The 22,639-nt window shown below is 44.9% G+C and overlaps 1 protein-coding gene across 3 annotated transcripts in view; it reads left to right on the top strand.

Annotated features, from left to right (window-relative positions):
- slc12a2 (solute carrier family 12 member 2) overlaps nucleotides 1–22,333 on the top strand; it is a 70,591-nt gene extending 48,258 nt beyond the window's left edge. The window contains exons 14-28 of one of the 3 annotated variants that reach the window (XM_046290486.1): nucleotides 1,233–1,388; nucleotides 2,698–2,797; nucleotides 4,598–4,709; nucleotides 6,941–7,081; nucleotides 8,001–8,107; nucleotides 8,708–8,787; nucleotides 10,118–10,258; nucleotides 12,317–12,364; nucleotides 12,920–12,946; nucleotides 15,196–15,312; nucleotides 16,209–16,320; nucleotides 17,626–17,712; nucleotides 19,560–19,695; nucleotides 19,987–20,054; nucleotides 22,019–22,333. In XM_046290486.1, coding sequence (XP_046146442.1) covers nucleotides 1,233–1,388; nucleotides 2,698–2,797; nucleotides 4,598–4,709; nucleotides 6,941–7,081; nucleotides 8,001–8,107; nucleotides 8,708–8,787; nucleotides 10,118–10,258; nucleotides 12,317–12,364; nucleotides 12,920–12,946; nucleotides 15,196–15,312; nucleotides 16,209–16,320; nucleotides 17,626–17,712; nucleotides 19,560–19,695; nucleotides 19,987–20,054; nucleotides 22,019–22,154 — 1,568 coding nt within the window. In that variant the 3' untranslated portion in view covers nucleotides 22,155–22,333. The remainder of the gene's footprint in view (nucleotides 1–1,232; nucleotides 1,389–2,697; nucleotides 2,798–4,597; nucleotides 4,710–6,940; nucleotides 7,082–8,000; nucleotides 8,108–8,707; nucleotides 8,788–10,117; nucleotides 10,259–12,316; nucleotides 12,365–12,919; nucleotides 12,947–15,195; nucleotides 15,313–16,208; nucleotides 16,321–17,625; nucleotides 17,713–19,559; nucleotides 19,696–19,986; nucleotides 20,055–22,018) is intronic. The other 2 variants (XM_046290487.1, XM_046290488.1) reach the window with 2 other exon arrangements.
- The last annotated feature ends 306 nt before the right edge of the window (nucleotides 22,334–22,639 follow it).

Raw genomic sequence — 22,639 nt, 5'->3', positions numbered from 1 at the left:
CTTCTCTTTATTATTCAATGTAACAGATTATCTATTTTGGATTTGACCCTTGTCTGACTGGAGGTTTGACAGACACAAATCAGAGGATGGGGTTTAGTACTGAAGCTAGCTTGGGCATAATGGGACAGTCATTAATTAGCACTCGGTTGATCAAAGATGGACGCCGTCCACTCAGTTTCAACTGTCAGTCTAACAGTGTCAAGAAATCAAGATCTCTGCTTAGATTGACTGTTATTCTTTTTTTTAAATGTCTAGTCGAAATCATGGAAGAAACAGATGAACCATTTTCAATGTGATATTTTTATCCTGTTGTATCGTTCAGCAGTCGTTGTATAAAGTGACGTTTGTTTTTCCCTTAATACCAAAAAACCCTAGGAGAACAGAAGGTAGAGTTGATCTCTAATTCTGACATTGTCCGCACAGACCATTAAATTACACAGACTTAAAGGGTACATGACTCACCAAAGGCAAGGCAATAGACACTTGGCTTCTCACCTCCGGAAACTCTCAAACTGGCAATGTCTAACGCCTTCTTTTCTGGCTCTAGCCCATATTCTCTCTCCCATGACTGCGTGTAAAAACAGTAATGTGGCAAAGAATGACGTCACAAACAATGTACCCTTTAGGTCCTGTTTTTTTTTGTAGTTCTTGTCATTGTGTAACCGTGCACACAGTCAAACTGTGCCCCATTGTTCCAGTTTACTAAACTCCCACTGGTCTAGTGTCTCTAGTACCCAATAAATGGGCATCCAGTAGCCGTGGATGTAACATTCTCTTACAATGTTCTAACTGGTTGCTAACTCTGATTTTTAACTCCATTTTTAATCCAAGTGCATATCCATGCTCTTATTCATTCAGTGACATTGCCATATTAAGCCGCCTTCCATTGTTTTTTTTAAATGATTCAGTAATTTCACTAAAACCATGTATGTGAAGACATAATGCAAGTCGTAAATTAACAAGAGTTTTCAGCTATGGTAAGCGGCTCGCCATAGAGTCACTGGTTCTTCATAGACATGAGGGGCAGATTTGATCTAACCTTTTGGATTCTACCTCTGTTCAAGTTCACATTTTCTTCCTTAAATTTGGTTATATAACCCATTCCAGCCCCTCTGTCTTTTACAAGAAGGACAAATGTCATATGCTGTCACCCCTTGGTATGGCTGGCCCCCCAAGTGCATGTTATGAGGGTTCTTCTAAGGGAGTCCACCTAACGTTTCGCTGAACCATAGGATGGCGCCCCAGCTTCAAGTACTACAACATGTGGGTGTCCCTGGCCGGAGCCGTGCTGTGCTGCGTGGTCATGTTCGTCATCAACTGGTGGGCAGCCTTGATGACCAACGTCATTGTCATGGGCCTCTACATCTACGTGAGCTACAAGAAGCCAGGTGAGTGACTCGTCAACAGGCCAAGTCGGCCATCTTGGATTGCCTCAACATCGACTAGTGTTATTTTGCCAAGATAGGTGCTCATTGTGAAACTTGATGTGGATTATCGTTGTCGTGGGTTATCGGTTATTTTACTTTACAAACTAAAGCAGAATATTTTCATGAATTAGCCTACAACAAAAAAAAATTCCCGAAAGAGGTCCTATTGAATGTCAATCGATGTAAATTACGCTTTCACCACTTAACGTAAATAATTGCCTAGTTCTTTTGATTCCACTGAAATGTCAGCCTCTATCAGCCACAGTAGCACAGTGCACTGGAAGTCCGTCCCTTGTTACCCAAAGATGCTTTGAACACAGAATGTGAATCAGGTCCCACTATTGATATTTAAAGTTATTTTATTGCTGATGCACATACGTATTTTGGTGGTAAGCATTTGCCTCACAATGAGGTGTTTGTTATGCACCCTCAGCTGCAGTGCTGCCCAGGCCAACACGGTTTAAATGTATTTATAGCAAAACGCAGGGTTGTGGAAACTGTCTGAATTCAACTGAAGTGAACTGGCTTTTCACAATATGATATTGCATTAAGAGTTGCTTGTGGCTCCATTTGCAGGTTAGAAAATATTTTCACAAACATTTTTGTGGGAAACTTTGATTGTCTGTTAATTCGCATATGGATTTCTGAACAACTTTTTGTTCCTTCTGTGATGTTATCTAGTACATGAAGAGACTTTCCCTCCGGTGTTTCTATGGTGATTTGCCAAAGGGCTGGCTCGTTCTGTTAAGCTACCCGCCCACGCAAGGCAGTGTGACATTAAATGGGGGCCTTTTTGAAATGTCTAGAGCTGGGAGGGTGCAGCAGGTGGGGGACCAGCTACATGCTGTTACATGCCCTCGTCTGTGTTGGTGCTCAGCCTCTCTGGCCTGGCTGTGGAGGTCCCCACAGGGGTCAGATGGCTATCTGGGTCCCCATATGGGACCTCTGGGTAAACACACCTGACCTGTGCTAGAAACCCCAGCAGAGCACCAGACACCAATATAGACATCTACAGAGAGGCTTTGTATAAACTCACAAATACACACATGGCTTCACACACTCAATTTGACACACATCTCTAATACACAAATGCTCTCCATCACAGATTTACACACACACTCACACGGTGAGTCACAGCTCTACACACACGTACACAGCATCCCTACTGAGTACCACACTGCATGGAAGTTGCTCCAGTGGCCTGACCGTCTTAATGGCCACCCATACAGGGTCCTGACTCCAGAATGTGACTGTTTGTCCTGTCTTCCAGATGTGAACTGGGGCTCTTCCACTCAGGCTCTGACGTACCACCAGGCCCTGACCCACAGTCTGCATCTCAGCAGTGTTGAGGACCACATCAAGAACTTCAGGTACTGTACAGAACCCACTCCCATATACACACTTTCACTTCTTAGACCAACGGAAAAGTATGTCTCGTCTTCACAATGCGCTCGCCCATATTTATCTAACCTTTATGTAACCTTTATTTAACCTTTATTTAACTAGGCAAGTCAGTTAAGAACAAATTCTTATTTACAATGATGGCCTAACCTGGCCGAACATGGACAACGCTGGGCCAATTGTGCGCCGCCATATGGGACTCCCAATCACGGCCTGATGTGATACAGCCTGGATTCGAACCAGGGACTGCAGTGACACCTGTTGTACTGAGATGCAGTGCCTTAGACCGTTGCTTCACTCGTGAGCCCAAAAGGCTAGGTTCTTTAGTCACTAAACCACCTCATTTTCAACACCAGCGTCTGTCCCAGTCTTTAAATTTCATTATGTTACTTGTTAAATATTTACTGGGTAAAATGTATCGTATTCAGGAAATCTCTATCATTCACATTGTCATAAAGGCTGTTGCCCTGTTAGTTCTAAAAGTATCTGATTGGCAAATTTGATTAATGACGACTCCTTCACTTAATTACCGTTCGATGCTGCTCGGCGAGTCGTCCCTAACGCATGCTCACTGTGTCTTATAGATCAGATAAGGCTGCAGTAGGCTCAGGCTGCAGACGGGGTAGCGGGGGAGGAAACTGCTGTTTGTCGAGTCAGGCTGCAGCCAGAGCCCTCTCTTGGTCTCGGCACGACACACCCCCCCTGGAGAGGGTTGTGTAACTGCACACCTGGGACAACAATGGCATATGATTGGCATCCTTCACACTCCCCCGCCTCAGGACAAAGGAGCTAAACTAAACCATCTATTTTCAGGACAAAGGAGCTAGACTAAACCATCTATTCTCTGAAACCTAGCATCGGTCATTATCAGGCCATGGTAGAGAGCATGGGGATTAGGCTATTGGTATAGAACTGCGTTTCTCAACTATGGTCTACTGTGCTGTGGCCTCTTTTAGAATGATTCCACGTTTATTGAGCCTTTTTATCTAGCTAACTAGATATGTGATGTTTTAGTACTATCATTCTAGTGATGCTTGATTAAACTTACCTGGAGTTTGGACCCAGTGGGTCTCGTTCAGAAACTGATATAGGAAAAGTGCTTCAGTAGAGCTAAACCAGATGAATTTTAAGAAAACGATGCAACCATTGTGTCGACGTTGTCCGAGCCACAACACAACAACCTTGTGCTTTATTGTTCAATCGCTCTCACATGGACTGTAGGAGGCGCTACGGATGCTGTTCGGACTGCGCCGTTTGTCCTGGAAGTGTTCCAATGGATTTGGGAGGACATTGTCGTCAGCATTCAAACATGTTACTCCTGGCCTTTTCTCCCCCTTCCTGGCTCCCCTAATCCCATGTGCTTAACATATTTGCTTTGATGTGCGCTACTCTGGAGCTCTCGGTCTGTTTTCATTCCTCATCGAGGATATGACGACGTCTTCTCTCAAGGTCATGAGAAGACACGGTGTGTGATGACGCATTAAGTACAATGTGCATGTGACCTAGCAACAAACAAAAAACAGTCAAAAGGGTTAAGCCAACGGTGGCTGTTGGTCAACCCACCTAGAGAGCTACTGGGTGCTTGCTTTTGTCTCGGCACTGGTCTATCACGCCTGATCCGCTGCTCCTCAAAACATGTAGAATCAGAGCAAAGGCTTGGAACCAAAAGCCAGTTGCTCTCCGGAAGGACGATTTACTATTCCTGGGTTAGATCTTTGTGTTAATTTGTGCATGGATGCTAACTCCGTTTTGATCTTGTTTTATAACAGACCTCAGTGCTTAGTGATGACGGGCTACCCCAACTCGCGTCCAGCTCTGCTCCACCTGGTCCACGCTTTCACCAAGAATGTGGGCCTGATGATCTGCGGCCATGTTCGCACGGTGAGTAACCAGACGTCGCCCAACCGGAGGCCATTTTGGCTCCATCCCATAACTGTACCATGGTACAGTGTGGGCTCCATTTCATAGTTTTCCACTTGTTTCATAGGGTCCATTGAGCCATAGATGAACATTGAGCCATAGATGAACAATCTCAATGCAATGCCATAACTACTTCTTGTTGACTGCAGGTGACTAAGTGCTCTATTAACTCCCATGAAGACTATTAGAACCGATTTTACAGGAAACCGAACACAGTGGCTCCTGTGTTGTTCTGGACTCCTGTGTTGCTCTTATTAGTCCCCTGTTCACTTTTAAAATCCACATTTCCTGTTGAGTGAGTCATTGCTCCCATTTAGTTTTTTTGTATTTGTATTTTTTAGCTACTTTGTAAATCGAAATCCCTCACCTGGGGGCAATAAAATGACCGATCCAATAAGACAGTGTGACGACTGGGCTGATGTAATCGTCCCTGTGCCGTGCCCACAATGTGAAAAGGCACTTTACTGACGCTCTGCTGTCAATAGCAGCGAAAGGTCTCTGGCCTTAATCATTTTGCCTCCACCAGAGTGTCAGTGGAGCCAAATGTGACTGGCGGGAGATTCCCAGAGGCTGGAGCGTCAGCCTTATTGGCCACTCCAACTTCTCTCCAGTAGCGCCCACTTCACGAGCTCGGAGCATGCGTGGCCCAGCATGCATTTGTAGTTTACTTGTGCTGCTATAGCTACTTTCGCTACTCTCATGGAGTTTACAAAATATTTTCATAAATAAACTGATAAAACACACAGGTGTGAAAATCAAGGTGTCTTACAAAGATGAGGAGGAACAATAGCAAGAGAGGGAGTGTGGTGATGTAGTGTCCACAACCTAAGGAATCATTGTAGAATCTGAAAAGACCCTTATCCTGAAAGCATAATGGGTGTACTGGGTGCACATGCTAACAGAGAGGAACGAGGTGGGTAGCTAGCTAAGAGTGTCATTGTAGCAAAGTACTTATAAACAACAAAATCGTCTCTCTTAAGCTGTGTTCATTTTTGTTATATTATCTATACAGTAGGCCATAATTGATGTTAGTTCAATAGGGCTTGCATATTCCCAGTTTCAAGGAACTTTACATTTTGAACTTTTAGGCCTACCTATAGAGAGAAAAAGAAAGAAAACAACTATGCATCTCTGCCCAGCCTGGCAACAGTGGCACAAAGGGTGTTCAGCATTCCCAGTAGCTCTGCAAGCAGGGGAGAGGATATTCTCTGCTGCCAGCCTGCTCTCCAGGCACGAGCCTGAAGCCACAGACTCTGGCCAAACTGGTGTTTCTAAAAATATATTCAGACCAAGCCTAATAAGGCATTTTTAGATGAATTTGTATTTAATTCTAAGTAAGTCACAGCATGTATGCGTAATTTATAGACTAATGATTTAATACAATAAAATGTTGTTTAAAATGCTGATTGCTTTATGTCCCTACCAGCCTAGTGTCGCACTCGAAAATGCTTCACAATGTATTTCTTTGTAGGCTATAGCCTTGATATAATATAGCCTAAATAATTCATTTTCCTTCCTTATGCTCCCTGTCTGGCTCCTGACCTATTTACAGTGTTTATATGCTGTTTAATATGACATTCACCTTTTTATGTTTATTAAAATACTTTTAATTCAAATCATGTGGTTTGGTTTCAATACTTCAAAACCAAATGGTAGATCCAGGTAGTTACAAAAATAATGTTGGTTAAATTGTGATTTTAGAGGGGCATTTATTTTTAATTTTTTGAGCGAGGAGCGGTTTTTAGTTTAGCGGTTGGAAAAAATGTGGCGTGCCGCTCCATGAGCGGGATATCTCTCCAAGTCACTGGGCGTACTGCGGAATATAGTGCCCTCTCTTTGTCTTGCTTGCTTACTCTCTCTCACACACACCCTCACTCTCTCTATTGCAAAAAAAGAGCAAGTACAACGACACAAGCCAATGCATTTTCTGGCTTAGGGCTGCTTCTTATGCTGAAGCCCCTCTTTAGATATAAGCAAGACTCCATGGATAGGCCTTTTAAGAGTGGTTGTTTGAATTAGGGCTTTTTTCGGGACAACTTGAGAACCTTTTCTAACGGTAATTGGTACCGTAAATATATCCAGCTGTGATTTGACTGCAAGGTGGAACTAGTTCTGTTTTGTTAAAGAGTTACTAAATACTACACTAAATACTACTAGCCTTTAGCGTGACTCTATTTTCTTTGTGTTCACAGGGCTCCAGAAGGCCCAACTTCAAAGAGCTGTCCAATGACCAGACACGTTACCAGCGCTGGCTGATGAAGAACGAGACCAAGGCATTCTACACATCCGTGTTCGCTGAGGACATTCGGGAGGGCACCCAGTATCTGCTACAGGTGAGAACAGACAAACGTTACAATAATTGGCAGTGTACCATAGAAGTTAGGTGGGCTGTAATTTTAAGTACATCAATTGTGAGAAGTTATTTTAGTTCTATTTGAATTAAAGGTATTTTTATCATCAATTTGACACTAGGTCCAACTGGAACAGAGAGGTGTGGGTGGTTAACGGCCTTGCTCAAGGGCAGAATGACAGATTTTTCACCTTGTTGGTTTGGGGATTCAAACGGGCGACCTTTCAGTTACTGGCCCAGCGCTCTAACTACTAGGCTACCTGCTACCCTACTCTAGTTGCCCTTGAAACACAAGCCTTTGACCTTATACAAAGTTGTCATTTATTTATCCTAAAGTTCAAGTGCATGAAAATATATTGAAACCCACGGTAGTGAGCATTGGAGTGAACTCCAGTTCAACTCCATGGAATTGTCAATTGACACTGAAAACTAGAATTAATGATAGCAATGGATCGAGATTGAATTGACCCTGATGCCGATGGTGCTCTTTGATTGCCTGCCAACCAGACTTTTTTTATGCTTGAAAGCGATTGCGTGTTCTGGTTTTTGGTTGATGCAGCACTGTGAAATGTATATTTTATTTAACCTTTATTTGACTAGGCAAGTCAGTTAAGAACAAATTATTAGTTATTATAATGAATTGTGTGCCGCCCAATGGTACTCCCGATCCCCCCCAACCCGTTGATAGTGCCTTTGATAGCTGTGTCACTTGGGGGGGAGGAATTGTGTGCCGCCCAATGGTACTCCCGATCACGGCCGGTTGTGACACAGCCTGGGAACGACGCCCCTGGTGTCGTTGATAGTGCCTTTGATAGCTGTGTCACTTGGGGGGGGGGGTTAAACTCCTGACCGTGATTTATTTAGTAGTTTCTTTAGGTTGTTCTGACCTGTGTTTTCTCAAGGCGGCTGGGCTAGGTCGTCTGAGGCCCAACACTCTGGTGATTGGCTTCAAGAACGACTGGAAGGACGGAGACATGATGAACGTTGAGACCTACATCCAGATGATCCAGTAAGTCAGTGGGGGCCTCGCAAGCCACCTTGTCAAAAAGCTGTCCACAAAGATGCCTGATTAGAGAAGTAATTTGTTTTAAAGTGATGGGTTGTGAAGATAACAAGCACACAGCTTGGACTTCCATTTATAAACTTAATCAGAGTCATGTAGGTATTATGGATTTAGGTTGAATCAGTTCCTGGTGTAAAGTGTGTGAATTTTTGTATTAGATTGGAAAGCTAGAGATGGTTCAGCCACAGTATATTAAAAGCTACTCTAATACTTATAGGAATGTGCTCTTTAGTTTTCAATATATGCTAGCTTCACCTATAGACATCAAAGTATTATTAATTGGGTGAAGTCTGGCTGCCAGTTTTCACATCATCATGAAGTTCCCACCTCTACCAGTAAGGCATTTCGCTTTGTCCTTTGAAACCATTCATTGTGGCCTGAGTCCTTAGCTTGTTTGTTTGCGTTAGTGTGGTTAGTGTGTTTTGTCCAAGTGGAAAAGTACAGGTTTTAATGTAGTGTGTTATACACAGAGCCAGGCCCAGTTCTGTGTCAAGCGGCTTCCTGTGAAATGCCAACAGCGCGTGTTTATTTCTGTTTGTCTTTCAGTGATGCGTTTGACTATCAGTACGGTGCCGTGGTCCTCAGACTGAAGGAGGGTCTGGACGTGTCCCACATCTCAGAACAAGGTGTACTCACACACACAGTAACACTTTTGTACCAAACGACATGATACTCTTACCCACACACACACACACACACACACTAAAACACTCCCTTGCCAAACGACATGATACTCTTACCCACCCACACACACACACACTAAAACACTCCCTTGCCAAACGACATGATACTCTTACCCACCCACACACACACTAAAACACTCCCTTGCCAAATGACATGATACTCTTACCCACCCTCACACACACTAAAACACTCCCTTGCCAAATGACATGATACTCTTACCCACCCACACACACTAAAACACTCCCTTGCCAAATGACATGATACTCTTACCCACCCACCCACACACACACTAAAACACTCCCTTGCCAAACGACTAATCACATCAGCTTGTCTCATATTGGTTTCCTCGTAAAATGTTATGTTATTATTGAGAAAATGAATTTCGCACCAGTGCTTTTCTGCATCATGTCTATGTTCTGCAACTACACAGGGAATCGAGAGCAACCAAAAATGAGGTGTGATTCTTTAACTCAATGTGGCTCTCACCAGTTGGAGAGAGAGATTTAATTAAACAAGTAACTCAAATGGATGTTTTATTAGATTTGCTTTCCAAACACAGTCCAACTGCAGATTCTAGAAGATCACCTGGGTCCCACGCGGTCACGCTCTGTTAACCTTCTTATTCATCTTCACCTGAAAGTTGACCTTTTTCTTTCCCCTGTATTTGAAACCCATTTTTTTCCTACATATTGTGAAGATGTCTTGGTTGAAGAGTAGGCGTGTTACTCGCGCACCATTCCTTCACCAATAAACCTTAGTCAATACATGTAGATAATTGCATTAAAGGGAAAAGTTAGGCCCAAGTCCTTGCTTGTTTGTGGGAAGCGGCTGTATCATATTACCAAGCAGTTCCTAACTCTGTACTTTTTAGTTGAATTAATCTTCCTCAGTCCAGTCATCTGACTTGGCTTGTTACGCAGCCAAAAGTCCACCCAAATTCACCTTAATTGGCCCAAATGGCTTTCCGGCCATTTTCTAACACACTGTTTGCCTTTCACCCATCAAATAGCCCCATCATCAAGATAATGACCAACATTTTAACAGTTACTGGCTACTTCTGTGTTTAGTGGACACAAAATGGAGTCTTGCTCAAGTTGTTTTCCACTCAAGCCCGGGCTACTTTGCAGGTCATTTATTTTCAATGTTAACAGGATGTTCTGTTTGCATTATGCTAATAGTTTAGCATCGCAGGTAATTTGTTCACCATGTTTGCAGGATGTTCTGGTCATGTCAGTTTCAGTTGGCTAATAGTTTAGCTTTGTTGTTCTGCAGATGACCTGCTGTCGTCGCAGGAGAAGACGTCGGGGATGAAGGATGTGGTGGTGTCCATCGACATGAAGGACTCTGACGGAGACTCATCCAAGCCCTCGTCCAAAGCCACCAGCGTCCAGAACAGCCCAGCCATCCAGAAAGGTCAGGAGTTGTAATGGGAATTTCCAGGTGAACCAAAAGGAGCGCAGTCGTTGATAATGTCAATCAAAAACCGATCCGGTTTATTACAAGTTGCAACGGGGAGACGCCTCCCTGTTGAAGCAGAGTCTTCTCTGATATTAATCACACAGCACCGACAGAAGTCACAACATCAGCTGCTACAGAATCACAGTGTCACAGATACATTGTCAGTGTGTCCTCGGCTCAACACTGGCAGACATTTGATACTGGCAGTTAAGCAGCTCAAAGGTAGTTAGTCTCAGCAGATAATTATAGGCTCAAATACAGGAAAGTAATTCATCATATTTCCCATTACAGGCGTCATTCTAAAGTATCCCACATAAACAGGAACGCGTGTCGAGTGCCTTTTTACTTAGATTCTACACCAGTGGTGTTGCGCACACGCCTGCTTCAGCTAATTGAGGTCCTGAGACAGGAAGAAAAGGTTGGTTCACCTCTCTTACTCAACCTAATTGTCCATAACTTCACGTTAGCATGTATGGAAACATAGGCGTTTTGTGATGACATTCGATGGTCTGATACTCTGCCAAAGTGAACTAGGTTTCTTGTGAAATCACAATGTGAACGTGCTTGAGAAAGAGGTCAGCATGTAAACTGCTTTCAGAATTCTTATCGCCACACGCCCTATCCCCCCTAGATCTCTCAAAGACCTCCCTTATATCTCGCCAGCCAGTCACTAGGATACACTGAGTGGGCGGCCCTGTAAGTCGCCCGACTCAGAGAGGAAGTGGCCTCTGACCCCGTGACCCCCAGCCTTCCCACTGGGGCCAGTTTGTTAGTCCACAGCCCACAGATGGCTTCACTGCAGTGTGTGTGTGTGTGTGTGTGTGTGTGTGTGTGTGTGTGTGTGTGTGTGTGTCTGTCCTTGTTTACACACACGTATGTGTACGCACACACATGCACACAAACATCTCATGCACTTAGACGCATATGCACACACACAAACCCAAATACACACACACATTGCTTCACTAAAATGTGTGTTTTCCTCAAACTATGACCAAACAAACAGGGAAACTGTTCCCACAGTGCAGCATGGACAGGCTGGGAACGTCAGTTTAATTCTATTTCCTCCCATAGGGAATATCATGTCCCTGATCCTGTGCAGTGACAGAGGAAGTGACATTTCTCACGATTCACTCAATTCCCTCCCACAGTAAATAATGAAGAGCATCTGAAGCTGTGTGTTTGTGTGGGTTTTCTAATGTTACCCTGACGTGTGTGCGTGTGTGCGTGTGTGCGTGTGTACTTTAATGTGCACTTGTTTGATGGAGAGGTTGTTTGTGTGCATGCCAGTTGACTACTTAAAAGTAAGGTACATGTTTGTACTACATGGTGAACTTTCAGTGCCAAGTGACGAAAACAGCTAGTTGAAGATTAATGTCAAATCTATAATCGTCTTAGCAGTAAGCAATTCTAATGCCGGAACCTTCATTATTTTTCTCAGATTACTTGCGTACATTACTTTCTCAATTTTGACACTACCAGAGAACCTCCCCCAAATTGTGATTTAGACCAAGTTATTTAAACTGTTGTTGTAAAGCAGTGTTTCTGAAATGGTTGAAGTGGCAGAAAATGATTTTTCCCTCCTTTAAAGACTAAAGAGTGGGTCCTGGCTAGAAACACTGGTTACACAAATCTGTCTTTAGACTATTCCAGTAGCTTTCAAAGGAGTCAAACATCTAAACCAATGTCTTAAAACTCTCAAAGTGCTCGTCCACTACTAAGCCAGTAGTGGAGTTGTCTGACTCCAGGATCTCTAACCATTGCCGGGGTTGGAAGTTCCTTCCCCGAGAGACTCCAACAGTTGGTGTTACCACTGATGCCTTTTCCATTGGGGTCCATTCCATTCTGTTTGGCGCAGGGATCAACTGACGTAGCCCCCCCCCCCCCCCCAACACACCCAGTGGGGCTGTTGACGTATGGGTTTCCATCATGGCGACAGCAACAAAAACATTAACCCTTCCGTTCTTAATTTCTGTATCATTTTTTCATGTTCTCTCTCCCTCCATGATCCAGGTGACGATGATGAGCGCAAAGCCGCAAGGAAGCCGCTGTTGAGAAAAGGCAGGCAGTCCACCTTATTGAGTTTCTTTACCTTTCCTTTTCTCTTGTTTCACACGTGCTTACACACACACACACACACCACACACCACACACCACACACCACACACCACACACCACACACCACACACCACACACCACACACCACACACACACACCACACACACATACTCACACACACACCACACACACACACACACATACCCACCACACATACACACACATACCCACCACACATACACACACATACCCACCACACATACACACACATATACCCACCACACACACACATATACCCACCACACATACACACACATACCCACCACCCGCGCACACATACCCACCACCCGCGCACACGTACCCACCACCCGCGCACATGCACCCACTCGTACTCACACCTGCTCACTCGCACGTTCCCACACTCTGATTCAGAGGGGTTGGGTTAAATGTGGAAGACACACTTCAGTTGTACAACTGACTGTATCCCCCTTTCCCTTCCCTCACACATTGTCTTCCTGTCATGTTGCCTTATTGTAATTCTCTTTCTCTTACTCTCAGTCATGTGCTTTCGAACCGTGGAACCTGGTTGAGTTTGGTTTTCTTTTCTTTTCTGTTTCTATTGCTCTTACACTCATGCGCAAACTCTGTCACCCTTTGTTGCCGTCTTCCTCTGTCATCTAGGGTTAGTCTTTCCTGCCTAGCCAGCTGCCCTGGCTCTGGGTTAGGGCTAGCTGCCCTGGCTCTGGGTTAGGGCTAGCTGCCCTGGGTCTGGGTTAGGGCTAGCTGCTCTGGGTCTGGGTTAGGGCTAGCTGCCCTGGGTCTGGGTTAGGGCTAGCTGCCCTGGGTCTGGGTTAGGGCTAGCTGCCCTGGGTCTGGGTTAGGGCTAGCTGCTCTGGGTTAGGGCTAGCTGCTCTGGGTTAGGGCTAGCTGCTCTGGGTTAGGGCTAGCTGCTCTGGGTTAGGGCCAGCTGCTCTGGGTTAGGGCCAGCTGCTCTGGGTTAGGGCCAGCTGCTCTGGGTTAGGGCCAGCTGCTCTAGGTTAGGGCTAGCTGCTCTGGGTTAGGGCCAGCTGCTCTGGGTTAGGGCCAGCTGCTCTGGGTTAGGGCCAGCTGCTCTGGGTTAGGGCCAGCTGCTCTGGGTTAGGGCCAGCTGCTCTGGGTTAGGGCCAGCTGCTCTGGGTTAGGGCCAGCTGCTCTGGGTTAGGGCCAGCTGCTCTGGGTTAGGGCCAGCTGCCCTGGGTCTGGGTTAGGGCCAGCTGCTCTGGGTTAGGGCCAGCTGCTCTGGGTTAGGGCTAGCTGCTCTGGGTTAGGGCCAGCTGCTCTGGGTTAGGGCTAGCTGCTCTGGCTCTGGGTTAGGGCCAGCTGCCCTGGGTTAGGGCTAGCTGCTCTGGCTCTGGGTTAGGGCTAGCTGCTCTGGCTCTGGGTTAGGGCCAGCTGCCCTGGGTTAGGGCCAGCTGCCCTGGGTTAGGGCCAGCTGCCCTGGGTTAGGGCCAGCTGCCCTGGCTCTGGGTCAGGGCCGGCTGCCCTGGCTCGGTTAGGGCCGGCTGCTCTGGGAATAACCTGTATGTTTATTTTCTCCTGTCTTTCCACTCCTAACTCACTCCGGCTTCCTGTAGCTCTAGCGCAGTCCCTGAAGTGCCGTCGTGTGTGTCTGCTCTGACGTTGTATTTCCTCTAAATCCTTTCTTTGCTGGACTTCCTGTCGGTCTTTAGTGCCTGTTTCTTCTCTTTCTGAGGAGATGACACTCTCTTCAGTACTTTGTCATTGTCTCTCTCCCTTCCTTTCTGGCAGGCATGTCTGTTTCTGTTGGGGTTTGTCTGCTTATTTCCTCCTCTCCCCCTTTTCCTACCTCTATCTGCCCCTCTATTCTCTCTCTCTGCCCCTCTATTCTCTCTCTCTGCCCCTCTATTCTCTCTCTCTACCCCTCTATTCTCTCTCTCTACCCCTCTATTCTCTCTCTCTACCCCTCTATTCTCTCTCTCTACCCCTCTATTCTCTCTCTCTACCCCTCTACCTGCCCCTCTATTCTCTCTCTCTGCCCCTCTATTCTCTCTCTCTGCCCCTCTATTCTCTCTCTCTGCCCCTCTATTCTCTCTCTCTGCCCCTCTATTCTCTCTCTCTGCCCCTCTATTCTCTCTCTCTGCCCCTCTATTCTCTCTCTCTGCCCCTCTATTCTCTCTCTCTCTGCCCCTCTATTCTCTCTCTCGGCCCCTCTATTCTCTCTCTCTCGGCCCCTCTATTCTCTCTCTCGGCCCCTCTATTCTCTCTCTCGGCCCCTCTATTCTGTGTGTATTTGTCATGTGCTTTTCAGGTACATCTGTTTTATAACTACTGTCTACTTATCCAAGTCCCAGACAGACAGACACAGACCAAGACAGAGAGCAGAGGAAGGAATGTTACAATAGACACTCACTGACGGCACACAGTTTACATTCCACTGAGCCCACTTCAGAGAAGGTTTCCATTATACTGTGACTGTTAGATAAAATACACATAAGATCCCACTTCCTTTGATTTCTATCACACATATCCTGATCCCAGGTCTTGCTAATGACCTTAGGAGTTGGCAATATCACACAAACAACATATCTGGGACCAGGGCAAAAAATATATATAAACTAGGAGACCGTGCTGATTTAGGATCAGATCCCTCTGGTCTGTATAATCTGGTTCATTATGATCTGAAAGCCAAAACTGATCCTAGAGACTTTATGATTGCGGGCCCAGTCTGAGTCACACACAGAGAAGAATTCTTACCGAAGTCATCTCCCTAAGTCAGCAGCTTCCTGTCCTGTCTTGATCTTAGTGTCTGACATAGCAGTTTTTGGGCCCCACAGAGAAAAGCCCCCAGACGTTGAACGTGGCCGACCAGAGGCTCCTGGACGCCAGTCAGCTGTTTAAGAGGAAACAAGGCAAAGGCACCGTGGACGTGTGGTGGCTCTTTGACGACGGTGGTGAGTTAAGTCTGGTCCTCCAGAACACAAGGGGGTGCTATATGATTACTTACTGCGTTTCTGTTACAGAGCAGCTTTGATACCCCAGTTTTAAGTTGACAAACACTCCATGTCCTCCCTTTTAAAAGATAATGATTTGTATAGAAGTATGGTGGAGACAGTCTAACCAAGTGTTTCTCAAACCTGGTTCATTTTGCCCTAGCACTACACAGCTGATTCAAATGATCAACTCATCATGTTTGATGATTTGAATCAGGTGTGTTAATGCTAAGGCAATAACTAAAATGTGCCCCCCTTTGGGTCCCCGGGACCTGGATTGAGAAACACTGCTCTAGCCCATGCTCACACTAACCCAATGCTTTTGGATGTGTTGGGAAGAATGCGCACTTCAGGAGAAAGAGTAGATCATTGGGACGCAGGGAAACACTTAAGGCTATAGATTGGTTAGCTGACAATGTCACAAACAATGTGCACGCTGTTATGATTCCGGATGGCCAGATAGCAACAATGACAAGAAGCTGCCATGTAGGGAATCGTAGGTGGCTCGTTTCATCTGGTTCTTTAAACCAGGTCTTGTTTTGACTGATTTCATGTCAATGCTATTATGGCAAAAAAATACGACTAACCAACAACAGTAACAATCTATTTTAGAGACAACAAATGCTCTCTGTACAAATGTATATGTTTTCAATAAACATTGGCGACTAAATATAGTTTACATGTTATCAACAATTTGTGGCTGAGAAATGGGGACCGAAATGGGCCTTGCAGCTCCGAGGACACTAGAAACCTAGACCTTAGACTAGAGATATCCCAACTCTGCACATCAGCAAGAACAAACCACAGCATGGCCCCACAAAGAGATGGTGAATGACTCTTTCTCGTGACTCTGCCAGGCCTCACCCTGCTCATCCCCTATCTGCTCACCAACAAGAAGAAGTGGAATGACTGCAAGATCCGCGTCTTCATCGGAGGCAAGATCAACAGGATTGACCACGACCGCAGAGCGTGAGTTGAAAGTCCTAGTTGCTGTAGATCTATTCTACCTATGCCAATGTGTTGAAAGTACTTGAGATAACTGAATGCTGCATTTAACTTCATGGCTAGATTGCTGACATAGGCTAATGCGGGAATACAATGACAAGAAAACACACAAATAACCTTTAGGTTAAATTCTGAGGAAAACCAGTTAAATAAAGGTTCAAAAAAAAGATTTAACACCTAATGCTACATACATAATGGGAGAAATTGAATTATTCATTTTTCTTTTATGGCCTAGATTTAAGTCTGCTGAAACTAAAACTGCTGAATTATATCCGTGTGTTAATGGTGCCAGGGATCGCCTTCCAAAAACACTGCCTGGCATGGGCACAGCCCTATGGGATTAAACACACGCTGTTGCATCATCACATTAAATCTGCATGTGTTTTTATATAAACTCTTTATCGTCGTCTGTGGCATTCGCGTCACATAAGCAGTTAGGGTCTCTGTCTCTTTCTCCTTGTCTCTCTGTCTGTGTTCTGCGTATTACAAACCCACATGGCAGTAGTATTATTGTCCAAAATGTCCCTCGCTGTTATTGTCGCCACACAGCTGCCTCCCTTTTGTTGGCAACCCAAGCCTTTTATCTTAGCATGTGCCACAACTCATTTATCTACTGTGTTTATTAGTACTTGAAAACCAGGACCAGACATTTGATAAAACCAGGACCAGGCATTTGATAAAACCAGGACCAGGCATTTGATAAAACCAGGACCAGGCATTTGATAAAACCAGGACCAGGCATTTGATAAAACCAGGACCAGGCATTTGATAAAACCAGGACCAGGCATTTCCTGGCTGATTTGAACATAGTTTCACTACTGGCTAGCCATCTTTCTTGAACTTCATTTGTTCAATACTTGGACCTCTTTATTGCAATTAATATCCCATCCAAACTCTCCATGTCATTGAGGATTCCAGTATCCTTTGATATGAAAGTCCTTTGACAAAAAAAGAAGAGAAGTTGCAGTTCACATGCAGACATTCCATGTTTGTAGTCGCCGTGTGCCGACGATGAAGATGTTTTGAGGAGACGTTATCCCTATCTTTTGAAGAAGAAAGCCGAGGGAAATGACTGTCATAAAGAGAGAGCCTCTCAACAGCTACAGCGGCTTTTCCCCCTACAAAATATAAACTACAGCTTGCACCTGTTTGCTGTGATCCTTCCAAATGGCTTCTTCGTGCCCTCGGTGGCTTGTGTTTGCAGTCCCTCTAAAGCTTCTGGATGTAAGCGGCTTTTCAGTGTTTGATCAGGCATTTGTTCCTCCTCAGGATGGCCACACTTCTCAGCAAGTTCAGGATCGACTTCTCCGACATCAATGTACTGGGAGACATCAACACCAAGCCCAAAAAAGAGAAGTATGTTGTTTTTCTCTTATGATTGAATCTCCCTTTTGACAGATCTCAGATTGTCGGGTGGGTGGGGGTTGGCCACTGTTTCTTTTTTAAATGTCTATTTTAATTTGACACATTTGTTCTTATTTGAAATGTCATTGCAAAATGTATGTAAAAAGAAAGTGAAGTAACTAAGTAGACTGTGTTCTTAGAGCTGGGAGTCAACAAGTCTACAAGCACTTAAATACTTACAGGAAACCTTTTATTGACAATCACTAATATGAATAATAGGATAATAGGATAAATGTAAACTGCAAGCTGCAATGTTTTCCACAAGTTGAAAACAGATTATTGTGCATAGTAATATACAGCAGCGGTAATTTGAATTAAAACATATTTTGAATGAAACGTATTACTGCGCTGTGTACAGTACCAGTCAAAAGTTTGGACACACCTACTCATTCAAGGGTTTTTCTTTATTTTTGCTATTTTCTACATTGTAGAATAATAGTGAAAACACAAACTATGAAATAACACATGGAATCATGTAGTAACCAAAAAAGTGTTAAACATATCAAAATATATTTTATATTCTTCAAAGTATCCACCCTTTGCCTTGATGACAACTTTGGAATGCATTTCAGTTAACAGGTGTGCCTTGTTAAAAGTTCATTTGTGGAATTTCTTTCCTTCCTTAATGCGTTTGAGCCAAAGGGTGGAATACAGAAGAAAGCCCTATTTGGTAAAAGACCAAGTCCATATTATGTCAAGAACAGCTCAAATAGGCAAAGATAAATGACAGTCCATCATTACTTTAAGACATGAAGGTCAGTCAATCCAGAAAATGTGCAGTCACAAAAACCATCAACCGCTATGATGAAACTGGCTCTCATGAGGACCGCCACAGGAAAAGGTCGAGTTACCTCTGCTGCAGAGGATGAGTTCATTAGAGTTACCAGCCTCAGAAATGACAGCCCAAATAAATGTTTCACAGAGTTCAAGTAACAGACACATCTCAACATCTGTTCAGAGGAGACTGTGTGAATCAGGCCTTCATGGTTGAGTTGCTGGCCAAAAAAACACCAATAAGAAGACTTGCCTGGACCGGTGGAAATCTATCCTTTCGGTCTGATGAGTCCAAATTTGAGATTTTGGGTTCCAACCGCTGTGTCTTTGTGAGACGCAGAGTAACTGAACGTATGATATTCGCATGTGTAGTTCCAACTATGAAGCATGGAGGAGGGGGTCTGATTGTGTGGGGGTGCTTTTGCTGTGATTTATTTCGAATTCAAGGCACACGTAACCAGCATCGCTACCACAGCATTCTGCAGCGATACGCCATCCCATCTGGTTTGCTCTTAGTGGGACTGTCATGTATTTTTCAACAGGACAATGACCCAACACACCTCCAGGCTGTGTCAGGGCTATTTGACCAAGAAGGAAAGTGATGGAGCTGCATGAGATGACCTGGTCTCCACAATCACCTGACCTCAACCCAATTGAGATGGTTTGGGATGATTTGGACTGCAGAATGAAGGAAAAGCAGCCAACAAGTATTCAGCATATGTGGGAACTCCTCCAAGACTGTTGGAAAAGCATTCCAAGTGAAGCTGGTTGAGAGAATAACAAGTGTGCGCAAAGCTTTCATCAAGGCAAGGGGTGGCTACTTTAAAGAATCTCAAATATAAAATATATTTTGATTTAACACTTTTTTGATTCCATGTATTATTTCTTAGTTTTGATGTCTTCAATATTATTCTACAATGGAGAAACTAGTACAAATAAAGAGATTCTTGAATGAGTAGGTGTGTCTAAACTTTTGACTGTGTGTGTTGTGGTTTAACAACCTTTGATCCCCTGTGGTGTTTAAGTGTGACTGCCTTTGAGGAGATGATTGAGCCGTACCGGCTGAAGGAGGACGACATGGAGCAGGATACAGCAGAGGCACTGAAGGCCAGCGAGCCCTGGAGGATCACAGACAACGAGCTGGAGCTCTACAGGGCCAAGGTGAGTCTAACCACTAGCCATCACCATATCACTTATTCCTATCCAGTCCTTTCAGATCTGTGAACATGGAGTGGTAGGGGCTAACTGTAGGATGCTAGGAGACTAAATGGAACCAAGCCGATGATGAGTTTTGTATTGTGCCCAATGTATTTTACGAGCTATATGGGAAGGAATGTGCTCTGGTATCTGCCTATTTTACAGCCAAGTGTGGCTGCAGTCTTAGATGGTAATCTCGTAACCCAATGCCTGTGTATACAACTTAACCTGTATTTTTGTTTTGATTGTTCTCAGACTAATCGTCAGATCAGACTGAACGAACTGCTGAAGGAGCACTCGAGCACAGCCAACCTCATTGTCATGTAAGCGCATTTATTCATGTGTGTTGCAACTTGCCTGTGTGCGGCATTATGGCTTTGACCTCTGGCAACCACCGGCAGTGTGAAGATGTGGAGGAGGCCTCGTGTCTGTCAATAATGGGCGCGAAGTGGATCAGCTGGCTGTCCAGTAAACTGAGACTCCAGCAGCCCTCCCATAATCATTCTCCTTCTGTCACCCACCCCCAGGTCTCCCCTTCTCTCATCTGGCCTCTCCTTACCTCCATTTTTCCCACTTCTCTGCCACTTAACTTTCACCTTTGATCTCTGTTGCTCACACACCTTTCTTTCTCAATCCATTCTTCATCCTCTTCTCTCTCTGCTATATTTACCCTCCATTTTCCTCTCATCCTCATTTCATTCTCCCACTGCTTCCTCACTAATCCTTCCCTCTCCTATGGACACAGACCATAGTCCACACAGACCATAGTCCACACAGACCATAGTCCACACAGACCATAGTCCACACAGACCATAGTCCACACAGACCATAGTCCACACAGACCATAGTCCACACAGACCATAGTCCACACAGACCATAGTCCACACAGACCATAGTCCACACAGACCATAGTCCACACAGACCATAGTCCACACAGACCATAGTCCACACAGACCATAGTCCACACAGACCATAGTCCACACAGACCATAGTCCACACAGACCATAGTCCACACAGACCATAGTCCACACAGATACACAGACCATAGTCCACACAGACCATAGTCCACACAGACCATAGTCCACACAGACCATAGTCCACACAGACCATAGTCCACACAGACCATAGTCCACACAGACCATAGTCCACACAGACCATAGTCCACACAGACCATAGTCCACACACACGCAGATACACAGACCATAGTCCACACACACGCAGATACACAGACCATAGTCCACACACACGCAGATACACAGACCATAGTCCACACACACGCAGATACACAGACCATAGTACACACACACAGACTATAGTCCACACACACACACACACACACACACACACACACACACACACACACACACACACACACACACACACACACACACACACACACACACACACACACACACACACACACACACAGACAGACCACACACACACACAGACTATAGTCCACACACACACACAGCCTATAGTCGACAGTCCGCGCGTGCACAGACGACAGCCCACACACTCTTTCAGTAGGGCTGTGGGTTAATTGCCTTTGCATTCTCTCTCCACAACTGGCTAGGCTTTGCTTCAGTCCCTGCTATCCTATTCACAACACCACTGATACTGTACTGATACCACTATAATGAAGGAGCCCATTGTCCTCCGTGTCAGTGGAACTCCATTTTGTGTCTCATTAATGGATGTTTGGAATAGGATGTGTCAATGCTGTCTGTTGGTCATAATGCACTTCATTGAAGTAGGCGAGTGGGATTGAGTTTGTGCTGATCCACGGATGAGGCACGAGGTTGAGAGGGTCTGAAATGGATAGTGCGATCTGAAGGGAAACCCAGACTAATGCAATAAAATCCAAGTGGGATTGGATGGTGCAGCTGGTCCTTCTGTAGCTCAGTTGGTAGAGCATGGCGCTTGTAACGCCAGGGTAGTGGGTTCGATTCCCGGGACCACCCATACGTAGAATGTATGCACACATGACTGTAAGTCGCTTTGGATAAAAGCGTCTGCTAAATGGCATATATTATTATTATTATTATATTATGATTACCAGTCAGCCTATGTGAAGATGTCTCTATGTAACTGCCCAGGAAGTGGGACCGTATCGGTGAGATAACAGTAGTGATGGTCCATCAGTCCTAGGGTGAATTTAAACTATGCTTTCGTGGACATACACCCAATCCCAAATCCCCCGCCAGGTATTTCTCTCAATAGGTTATACTTTTTCTTTTGCCTTTTGCCAAGGACACTGTATGACTTCTTAATATCTCTCTTCCAGGAGCATGCCCCTGGCCAGAAAGGGAGCCGTATCCAGTGCTCTCTACATGTCCTGGTTGGAGACTCTGTCCAAGGACCTGCCTCCCCTCCTCCTGGTACGAGGCAACCACCAGAGCGTCCTCACCTTCTACTCTTAAAAATCACACACACGCCGCCTCTGGGACCGCCCACACCTCCTATCCCAGTGCCCTAAGAGACACACACACACTCCAATGAAGGTAGAAACCGTAGCCATTGATAATAATGATGATAATAAAGGATATGGTGTTGCTCTGGAGGTCCAGCCTCTTATGTGAAAGGGGGGGGGGGGGGGGTCTGTCGGGGGTGGGGGGGGTCCGCACTACTCTTTTCAAATTGTACACAGCACACGAAAGAAGTGAACAATTTTAATTTACTCATTGATTTCCTCTGGCTTGAAAGCATCTGTTCATGTGATTCACACAATGTTATTATCATTATTGTTATTATTCAGATTCTTCTCGATGTCACGTTTTTAAGTTAGATAATTTTTGCTTTTTTCAAAGCAGCAATAATCACCCTCTAATTTTTCCTTTTCTTGTGTTGGAGAGAACCATACTGAATGCTTTGCTACTCCTTTTATAGCCTTATGGATGTGCCTTCC

Source organism: Oncorhynchus gorbuscha, linkage group LG11 (genome assembly GCF_021184085.1).
Source record: "Oncorhynchus gorbuscha isolate QuinsamMale2020 ecotype Even-year linkage group LG11, OgorEven_v1.0, whole genome shotgun sequence".
Lineage (NCBI taxonomy): Eukaryota > Metazoa > Chordata > Actinopteri > Salmoniformes > Salmonidae > Oncorhynchus > Oncorhynchus gorbuscha.
Note: the sequence above shows the minus strand (reverse complement) of the source record. Positions and strands in the feature narration are given on the sequence as shown.